The following is an 11009-nucleotide window of genomic DNA, read 5'->3' as shown; positions in this document are numbered from 1 at the left end:
AGAAGCGCCGCAACAAATATAGTTTTGGGGTAAACTCATGGGGCTTTTTCTCCTAATCGGACACGCCCACAGTTGGTAATATGTTAAACTATTTTAATGTAATGTTAACTATTCTAATGTCCAAAAAAACTATTTCAACTATTCTAATATTCGTCATAAGTAGTCTAAAATCGATATATTATCACGAAGCCTAGATAAAATTATATCGTGTTTTATCGATTGCATCGGGTTAGTAGGTCCCAGTCATCCACAGCTTGGTTAGCATGATTCTATGTGATTTGGGTTTTTATTACAATAAGTTTCTAAAGATTTTGAGATTAAGCATCTTGGTTTGAAGGCCTTTAATAAAAAAATATGAAATAAGTATTTTTTATGGATTTGCTATTATTTTCCAATCACAATCATTAATGTCTGTTTTCAAATACAAGTAATTGTGTGACATCATTTTTGGGTATTAAAATATACGAGTAATAGTGTATGGTATTGCACACTTTTCTACGAATAATTTCACGCAATGCTAAGCAAAGCTCGTGTATCAAAAGCCTTATCACTGTTGAAAGATTTCCAGTTAAAGAAAAATATAACACTAAAACTTCAGACTTTTTATTAAAATTTTCTGTACTTATATGTAAAAATGTAGTTTTAAAAGTACGAATAACAAGAAGGCGCCCAATATTTCTTATAACACTTTAATCTATTCACTCTATTTGTACACATACATTTCTAAATTATACAGATTCTTATAAATTATTGAATTTACGCACTAATTGAAATTAAATCAACTTTTAATGAAGTTATTTTACTTTTCTGTTGAGACTGTTTTTACAATCTGAAATTCAGCCTGAGCCTAGTTAGAAGAAGGAAACTTCATTCACTTCAAACATTTTGCAGTAAAAGTACAGTGAAGGTCGTCACAACAGAAGTATATGTGATGAGAATACCGTAGTCCAGCCTTTGAATGCGAGCCGCTGTGAACTCGACGGGCTTTAAACAGACCAGTCTGCGAAAATCAGTCAAGGTTTTTCTCGTTGATGTATCTGAAATTTATGAATATTACTACCATTACCAGTAAAATAAAATCGGGTTCAATTTATATGGTGATAGTATTATTATTATGCGATCATCCAACTAGACCCCAAAAATTCCCTTCAAAAACCACTCATAAATTAAACTAGCACCCATGGCCTGCATCTCACTTGACATCAGGTGTGATTTCAGTCAAATTGAATTGTTCTGCATTAAAAAAAATCATTCACGCGAAAAGTAAAATCAACTGAGGAATCCATCTGAGGTAGGATAAAATATCTTTAGGTACCCACACTTACTGATATCTTTACTGACTAATATGTGGTCTAAAATGCGAATTATCTGTTCTTTTTGCTCGTAAGTTTTTTCACAGCGATGCACTAAACTATACAACATTACTGCACTGATCAATATCCTCGAAATACATTGTAATGCTGTAATAAATTTTGTTTTTATGACACCATCCTGAAATTAAAATATATTATTTATAAAAATAGACGTAGAACACTTTTACACGATGTGATTGCGTTATTTTTTCGCGTCACAAGTATACAAAGTGCCACACCACCATTTTTACTTAACATTTGTTTCATTTGGGACTTATTAGTTNATTCTTGTGTTAATTTTGTTATAGAGGAAGGGGCCTAAGAAGCAGAAGAATTTTGTTGCAAGTGTAGTTTTTAAGAGCGGAACTATACAGACTGTACCTTTCCTGCGCTTGTCATTTTTTCATTCACTTTGGAAATATGAAAATAGAGTTGGGAAATATAAGTGTCAGCTACCCAATAGGTGATGTATATGACCCGAGACCGAGTGATGCGTAAAATGTTGAATATTTTGCTATTCCGGAAGCATCTAGGAGTTTTGGCTCTATAAAACTTCTTCGGGGGATATTTTTGTATTTTATTAGGATGCTACGTAACTTTTATTTTTGTTTTAGGAGATCTTAACCTTTACGCCCACTTAGTCTGATTAAGTAAAAGAACACGAGTATAATAAGGATATTGACTGTAAAATCAGCAAATTCTGCTGAAAATTTTTGTACCTCAGTTTTTTTAATATTACTTTGCATATTTTTTTAATAGAAAGCGAATTATTCTAATTTAAATTCTGTGGGTTTTTCAAAATCTTATGAATTTTGCTAGAATCTGTTGACTTCTTTCAGCATTTTGATATTTTTTATTTTCAGGTTAACCGCAAATAATTGAAAAAAAAATCCTAATTGTAGAGCCACTAAAGTTCTAGTTAAACTGACTGCCAAACAATATGCAAATCATTCCAATTGAATAACACATCAATCGTCAATGAACAATGAAGTCATCGCATTAAACCACAAAGCACACGTTTGCATTTTAGTCGGATGATGGTCAACACGTGATAATTGATTCATGAAATGCAATTGACTGCGATCATTAATTCATTATTTATTTGAAACCGCAAAAATAAGATTGTTTATAATAGATGTTCCTATCCTGTTGAGATTCTTCTATTCTTTAGTTAGATGATTAATTTTAATGTTAATAAATCTAGCTACTCGTACATATTCTTTGTCCTCTGCAAATAAGTTGTTTTATCTGTGTTCAAGACCCTGATGTTAAATTTTTTAAGACACTTTAGGCGTCTCAAATGTAAAAATTGAACCGACACATCTTTACATGCCTTCCAAAATACATAAAACATGTTTAGACAATGTTTATTCAGGCCATCTTGTTCAAATTTACAAATTCATACAGAGGTGATGAAAAATCACTTAGAAATCTAACCCAATACCTCTGAATTAAGATTTTCCAAGCCTTTAACCACTGGATCACCAAACAACGTTATCAACGATAGGGATTCCTAGTAAGAATGGTTTACTTCATAACACAATAGTTCTAACAACATTGCATCTTAATAATATTATAATGTTGAGATACCTACCTATCTACTTATTTTTAGAAAACAAAGATCTACTCTACTGGAATTTTTGACAGATCGTCAGATTTACTCGTATCTTTTGTAAATCTGTTATGAGTTGGTGATACATGCATTTGAAGAGAATTATAACTGATACTCACAGTTCTATTCTGTAAATTCTTCACTTTACAAAGCAGCGTGACTGGGTGGCCGACCAGTCCTGTCACGTTCTCCGGCGTGCTTGGATCGAAGTACGGAGATCCAGCTGTCTGTGGCACATCTTCTAGAAACTCAGCCCGGAATCTTCTGGAAGACTCTGACACTGTGCTTTGGTCCCTCGATCGGGTGCTCCCGCTTTCTTGTCGGCAGACTGTGGAAAAGAAACATGGTTAATGATCTTCGATGAGACATGATGTCACAACACTCAAAAATTTTCACGTAGGAAGATTTAATTAATGCTACTCTTGTAGCAGAGTTTTGGGCTGACTGTGTAGGTTTGTTGTCGACACGACAAGAAGGAGAATGATGATGAGAATATGACATCTACTGGTGGAAAAAGACCTCCACAAGGGATTTCCACATCGACAGGTCCTGCGCTGACCTTCGCTAGATTATCAGTCAACCTAGTAGGAGGCCTGACAGTACATCTCGTCTCAGCCAAATGACGTCCACTGCTGGACAAAGGCCTCCCCCAAGGTTTTCCACAATGAACGGTCCTGCGCTGCCCGCATCCAGGCTCTTCCCGCGACCTTTACCAGATCGTCGGTCCACCTAGTAGGAGGCCTGCCCACGCTACGTCTTCCAGCCCGTGGTCGCCGGTCGAGAACTTTCCTGCCCCAACGGCCATCGTCTCTACGAGCTATGTGCCCCGCCCACTGCCACTTGATTTTAGCAATTCTGCGAGCTATGTCGGTTACTTTGGTTCTCTAAAACTCCGAGCATAGCCCGCTCCATCGTCCTTTGGGTGACCTTGAGCCTTCTTATGAGGCCCATAGTAAGCGACCACGTCTCAGATCCGTATACCATCACTGGCAACACACATTGGTCGAATCTTTCGACTTGAGACACTGCGGTATTTCGGACGTGAGTATATGGCGAAGCTTCCCGAACGCTGCCCATGCGAGTTGGATTCGACGATTGACCTCTTTCTCGAAGTTGGACCTACCTAACTGAACTGTTTGTCCCAGGTATACATAATTGTCAACAACTTCGAGTGTAGAGTCTCCAGTCTGACAGTACATCTAGAGCTACCTAAATTTTCTACAAAACAACTAAGTATGGCCTATTTTTAGCAAGCAATAAAATATAAAATACTTATGTTTTTCGTACAAATTTGATTAAGCTGCTCGACGATTTGTAATTTTGTGCCAAATTTAAATTCAAGACACGATTGACCCACTTATGGATTCCGCTACTTCTTTCATCCAAGCTGTAGATTTATATGATTTAGTAAGCTTAGTGGTTGAAGGCAAGTTTGTAACCTTAGTGCTTTAAAAATAACGCGATTTTTATAAAGCTGTAAGTTTTAAACATTTTAAATTACTTTTTAGAGTAAGTACAGCAGTAGAAAGTACTAAAAAAGTAGGTAAATATTTGTTGTTGATATTGATTTCACCTTATACCTAATTGACATTTATTTAGTTCAAGTTATTTTGAAAAACAATGTGTATCAATAATGCTTATTGAATCTTACAGAACCCGTTAAAGTACCGTTTCCCATGGTGTAGATTTGGACGCAGGTAACTAAAGTCACTATACTCGTACACAATGCTAGTAGGTAGTACACCTACAGATACTTACACAAAAGTTTGTATGTACACAAAAATACACTAACCGTCATAGAATCTTACCCGAAAATTGGCTTAGTTTTTTGCTGCCCGCAACCAAAGGAATCAAATAAAATATTATTTGACCGAAGAAATCACAAATGTATTTGATGGTAATGATAGTAGACGCAATAAGCGGCATTCGGTTTAGATTTGGCTACAATCTACATCTTATATGGCTACCTGCCAGATGCTAGATTGGCAATGTGAAGTTATAGCGTTCATTTGTGAAGGCTTACAGCCAAGACCGGTTATTTTGCACGTGTTATTTGTGATGACAGGTACGTACACTGTTATGGAAATTGTGATTGGAAAATTGGTCTTTAAATCATGTAGTACAGAATAGACCAGTATTTTGGAAGGACAAAAAACCCGGAGAAACAATTGAATACCTACTCATTTACTGTATACTCTGGATAGCTCTATCACTTCTTTCAAATCTTACGATGATATCCCAAAACATGGGATTTTTATAGATGATACCTACACTGTCCAATTAGGATGTGAAATAGTGCGTCATCGCTTTAACACTTTTTTCTCCATAAATCAATCAAACCGATCAAAGCACCAGTTTCAATTTTAAACGCGTTAATCTTGATTACGTCGAACATAATCCTCCTTTCATTCCCAAGGACATATCGGCCCCTAATCTTTACACTAACAAACAGACCGTTATAAAATTGACAGCCGTTCATAATTTAAAATTTAACGCTTAATCAAGTCGGGTTGACAATCAAGATTTACGCCTCCTCAGGGACGTTTCATTTTCCAGTCCATTTCTTTCTCTGGTCCACGATAACACGATTAATTTTTAAATCGATCGTGGATCATTAATCAGGACGTCTCTTCAAATTGATGGTCTTAGTGTTTGGGTTGGGATAGTGAGGAATTTAATGAGGAAACCTGGAATTTAACGACTTCGTAAACTTTCTTTACGCTTCTCACAAATGAGAGTGGTTGATAGGTAGAAAGTAGAGATCGATAACTAATAAACAAGCTAATAACAAGCATGTCGTGTCAAGTGCGTGGTAGCTAATATAAATTATTCGGAAAAGGTGTCAAATTGATCTATAGGCTTTCACATAAAAGCAGTGTTTTGATATCAGATGTTTGCCTGCACTAATGGGACATTCAATACCTAAACACTATAGGCTCAGATTCATCATACTGTCAATTTACTGAAATCCTATATTAAAAAGATAAAGCATTTTTTGGTCGATGTATGTTTGTCTGACACCATGTCTCGTCGTAAAAAGATTTAGCCTGATAGAATTTCTTTTTAGTTTTTGGCATAAAACATTTTGAAACAGCTGTTGAGACCTAATAAGAAAAAATAAATAAAACCAGAACGACTGCCAAACAGTAACAAGAACTGATACGTGCAAAAAGTAGAGAATAATATTTGTGATAATATTATTAAGGGTAACAAAGTGACTACCAAATTATACTTAATGGAGAAACGCTCCAATTACGATGTTAGAACTTCGCTTAATGAAACGAATACTCAAATCAAATCAACTAGAGATGTTGAGCATTTGCTAAGAATTAAGTTTCCATCATCCATTTTATAAGACCCGCTCAAAAGATTGATATTAAGTTGATTTAATATGATGCTTTTGGAATAAAAACGTCAACTACCAACAATTTTTGTGCAGTACAACGCACAACCGACTCAAAACGCTTACTTATTTTGAGACAGACCCAATACATTCGTCTAAGTTTTAGACTAGGCAAAAAATAACTTTGGACCATGGCTGTTGCCAAGCTCATACAGAATCTCTAAGCATTCATTGTGGCTTCAAGATATTATATGGAAGAGAGTTAGAAATTGTATGAATTTGTATGGCTTGGACTTACTGATTAAAGAGTTAACAGGGCTACGACCTTCCCAAACAAATTGAGTTACGGTTTGTGTAAGTAAGAAAGTCAAACACCCACGGCAAATCTTTGGATGTTCCGACGGTCTTTGTGAAATGAAATCAAGTCGAAAGTTAGCTTTGACAAAACTTTGAAATTCAGTCATATTTTATGAGGTAAGTATTAAATCAATAAACAAAATACGCAAGTGGGATTCAAATACTATATCCCCAAGCCTGTCGACAGCCCGGCGGCTTTATTTCAAAAGAATCGTCGTTGATTTGAACTTTTTATGACTTTTGAGTAAATACGGGTTTACACACTAATGTAAACAGCATTATACTCAAAGATTTTCATTCGGCATTGAAGTAAATTGGCATTGGTGTAAAAAGTATTAAATCCAATGTTTGCAGCCAATGGCAAAACCTTGGCCTATCAATGAAAACATCTGTGAGTAGTCGTGCGTTTTTATAAGTACAGACGACAGCACATCAGGCTATACATTTTCGTTGCAAAGTCACCCTTATCGCAACTACGTAAGATACCACAGAGTTTACGTTGACGTGCTGTCGACTGTACATTAAATGGAAGATTTTTCTTAGAAATTCCAATGTCTTTTCAGTATTAGTACAGTTACTAGGTATGTTCATGATTTATTAATAAACCACAGTGTTGAATACAGGGAACTAGGTCGAAAGTTTCTAGCTGAAAGTTTTCGGCACAAATCTGTGGCCATTTTATCTCGACCTTCTAAGTTAATGTTAGATTGGTAATTAATTTTGCCCCAAATTTTACCCGCGAAGATAAAAATTTCTTTAATGAAAGCAAAACGCAAAGTTAAATTGAGCCGGTGGTGAGATACAGTGGCTCTGGTGACCTACAATTTTGTCTATATTTCAGTGGAAAATGTAAGACATTTTTCTTTGAGGTGGCGAAATTATTTTTCCTGAATTTGTTCCTAAAGTAGGTTCTGTGATATAAACATGAGTTTCAATTAAATTAATTTAGTCATGAAAAAACAATCAGTATTCTCTTTTAACATTAGAAACAGAATTCCGTGCCATTGTCTGTTCGTTATAGTAAGTAGATTTAGATTTTATTGAGACGTAATAGCAACCATCTGCATAGAAACTAAAAAACTCTATCCAAAAGCTGATGCCATTTTCAAGCAATATACCATGAACCTTTTACCGATAGCTTTTCAAATAAGTACCTACCTAGTCATGTTGGAAATCTATAGGTGGATCAATCTTTTTTAATTTTTTTTATGTTTTTTTTTTTTTGTATTTTCAATGATTTTTGACACCTTGTGCTTCTTTGTTTTGGAATGTCAGCCTCAAATCAAAGAAAGCATTTTTCAACAAGCATCTTTCCCGCGCTGGCTGTCTTACGCCCGTATTCACAAACGATGCTTGCTTAAGTGAAGTAGCGAATCGAACGCACAGCGTTGAATAGAGCTCTGTGATTGGCTCGTGTGTCATCCTGTGCGTCCACGCGCACAGTAATGTTTGTGAATACGGGCGTTATTTTCAACCCACAATGTAATAATAATCACTACCTAGAATCCTAAAGCCTATTCTACAAAGAGCTGACTCACCAATAATGCACGAAAGAAAATGTACTGTGAAGAGGCACACTCCTCTTCCCGCCATGCTTCTCACCGGCCCCGGGCAGTCGTCGCGCCTGAAACAAAAGCCTTGTTAATAACCCTTCAAAGGAACCCTTTTGCGCCCCGGGCGAGAAGGAATAAAAGAAACTAATCAGTGGGTAGTGTACGGTGGGCGTTTTTTAATATGTAGGCTGTATGGCTCTTTTGCTATGACGTCACAATGTTTTGTTTCTGAGTATCAGGTTGGGAGATTAAAGATACTTCTCACACGATCAAACATAACATTTTGTTATTTAATTTTGGGGAATTATAAAACGAGCGACTAAAAAAAAACTTTGCGACTGATGATGGCATACTGTTTTAATACCTTGAGCGGTATGAATTTGAGTAAGCGAAAAATTTACCACACTAACGACGAATATTGATCAATAATAAAATCTAGTACGAGNATTCTTGTGTTAATTTTGTTATAGAGGAAGGGGCCTAAGAAGCAGAAGAATTTTGTTGCAAGTGTGGTTTTTAAGAGCGGAACTATACAGACTGTACCTTTTGGTGTTCTTAGAAAGAACTAAAGCTGGATTACTTTTTTTGACCTTTTGCCTTGCCTTGAAGACTTTAAAGATGTCGCTAAACTACTACCATCAACAGCACATTTAAGATCTTTATATCTCACGAGAAATACGACTATTCACGGATGGTACGTGAGAAAATTACAATATTTTAGTAACAATAGTTTTGGATAGGCAGAAAAATATAACAGCAACAACTTTTTAAAGAATGTAAATGATAATAATGTACAATTTAATGCTGTTGAAACATTGTTAAACAAATAAAAATAAAATAAAACTAAATAATTGGGTACTTCGCAAAAAATTGCGCGCGATCCGTGAGTCTCGCCAGCGCGCAGAGTCCGACAAAACGTAAGCACACAAAAACACAGAATTAACCACACGGGACTGGAAGTGGCCCAATACTCAATAATCAACATCTTTATTGCTTTCATAATAGTTACAAGATGTTACAGTTACAACACAGATAAATATGGACCCTGTTGGGCGCTGCAAATTAAAAATAAGATGGAGGTTTCTTGTAGTTGAGACAGTTATTACTTATTAAGTAATTTATTTATTTATTTATACTTCAATGCCAAAAATATTAACATTAGGCGAACTTAATGCCATAAGGCATTCTCATCCAGTTTACCTTTGGGTTATGCAGAAAAATTAGTTTGGCGGTATAACAAAAAAATAAAAAATAAAACAAAGCGACGGCAAAACAAATATGCTACATATACATNAGCAGAAGAATTTTGTTGCAAGTGTAGTTTTTAAGAGCGGAACTATACAGACTGTACCTTTCCTGCGCTTGTCATTTACTAGGTCGGGGTTATAAGGTGTCTGCTTGTGTTGTTTTATTATGACGCGAAGCACGAAGGTTTGCCTGACCGTGAGAACATCCCAGACCCTATATAGCTCGGCAGTAGGGAATCGGAAAGGGAGACCGGCAGAAACCTTAAGGAGAACACGTTGGGCTCTTTCAACAGGTAAGATGTGCGATTTTGCAGCACCACCCCATACTGTAATACAGTATTCCAGCAGTGAGTGCGCCAAGGCAAAATAAACGGTTTTNATACATTACATTTTTCTAATTGAGGTTTTACTGAACGAACTACAAAAAAGTTAATTCTAAGCAAAGTTTTGTGAGCTGCTTTATTAATGATTATTGGTTACTGATATTATATTTGAGGTCTCATGTTTTTTATTTTGATACGCTTTATTAATGAAAACTACAGATTGTTACAGCGCGCGAATTTGAATGGGGGCTCGGCGCGCGAATTTGATTCGGCTCAAACTAACAACACCGCCACTGGAAGCAAAACTGACCTATTGGACAAAAAAGACAACGAGGCCGGCCCGCTAAGTCCAAGCCAGCACTTATCATACAGTGACGATGAGTAGGTAGAGCTCCTCAATCCTCATAGGTACCAATGAACCTTATTAATAAGATTACTTTTTTTTGGGTCGACAGAAGCGACTTATTTTATTTTGTTTTTTTTTTGTTGATCCGATTTAAGAAAATACAAATTTATTTCATTTTTCGTAATACATTGTTTCATTTGATTACCTACCCTTAAATTTTAATTATTTATTTTTTTCGCTACTAGAATAGTGTTCCGTCAAATATTTATTTCATAAGATCATTTTTTATTTAAATGTGGGCTCATAATACGCTGCTCATAATAGTATTTTTCAAAGCAGTTTTTGCATTCGAAACACTTCATTAAAGTTAAAAATACCGCTCAGTATAAAAAAGCATTTGCCAAATATTGAAAAAAATGCAAGACCTAACGTTGACACTCAATCAAATATTAGGTCGCTCAAATATTATGAAGCTTCTCATTTTGTATTTTAAGGAACTCATTTTTTTTTTGTAAGTTGCTATTTTTTTGATTTTTCGTCACTCGCACTCAGTCGCTCACTTAGTAATTCTTTATAATAATAATTATAATATAATTTATTTATTCAAGTAACATGACTCATTATTTGTTAGTTATAAAGGACTTAACCTATGTTAGTAATAATTGGAACATCTAAACTATTCATTAATATTATTTTTTTTGCACAACTCCTGTGGATGTAGTGCAGCAGTAATTAATATAACGGCAGTCCAGTCTACTCGCTATCATAGACAGGATGCTGTTGGGGCCGCCCCGAACCCTGCGCACCAGGGAGGCGCACCTCTTCCGCATGGTCGCGTAAAAACAATCTACTCGCGCCTCTGCAAACATGCCCGAT

The 11009-nt window shown here is 35.7% G+C and overlaps 1 protein-coding gene across 1 annotated transcript in view; it reads right to left on the bottom strand.

The window, feature by feature from the left end:
- Nucleotides 1-2784: 2784 nt before the first annotated feature.
- Nucleotides 2785-11009, bottom strand: part of LOC114359217 (uncharacterized) — a 43889-nt gene continuing 35664 nt past the window's right edge. The window contains exons 2-4 of the mRNA XM_028313514.1: nucleotides 8203-8288; nucleotides 3084-3292; nucleotides 2785-2865 (exon numbers count right to left, since the gene is read on the bottom strand). Of these exons, the coding sequence (XP_028169315.1) occupies nucleotides 2785-2865; nucleotides 3084-3292; nucleotides 8203-8257 (345 nt within the window). The 5' untranslated portion in view covers nucleotides 8258-8288. The remainder of the gene's footprint in view (nucleotides 2866-3083; nucleotides 3293-8202; nucleotides 8289-11009) is intronic.

This window comes from Ostrinia furnacalis, unplaced genomic scaffold, assembly GCF_004193835.3.
Source record: "Ostrinia furnacalis isolate ACB-3 unplaced genomic scaffold, ASM419383v2 OfSCF4245, whole genome shotgun sequence".
Taxonomy (NCBI): Eukaryota; Metazoa; Arthropoda; class Insecta; order Lepidoptera; family Crambidae; genus Ostrinia; species Ostrinia furnacalis.
This window is presented reverse-complemented; position numbering and strand designations above follow the sequence as displayed.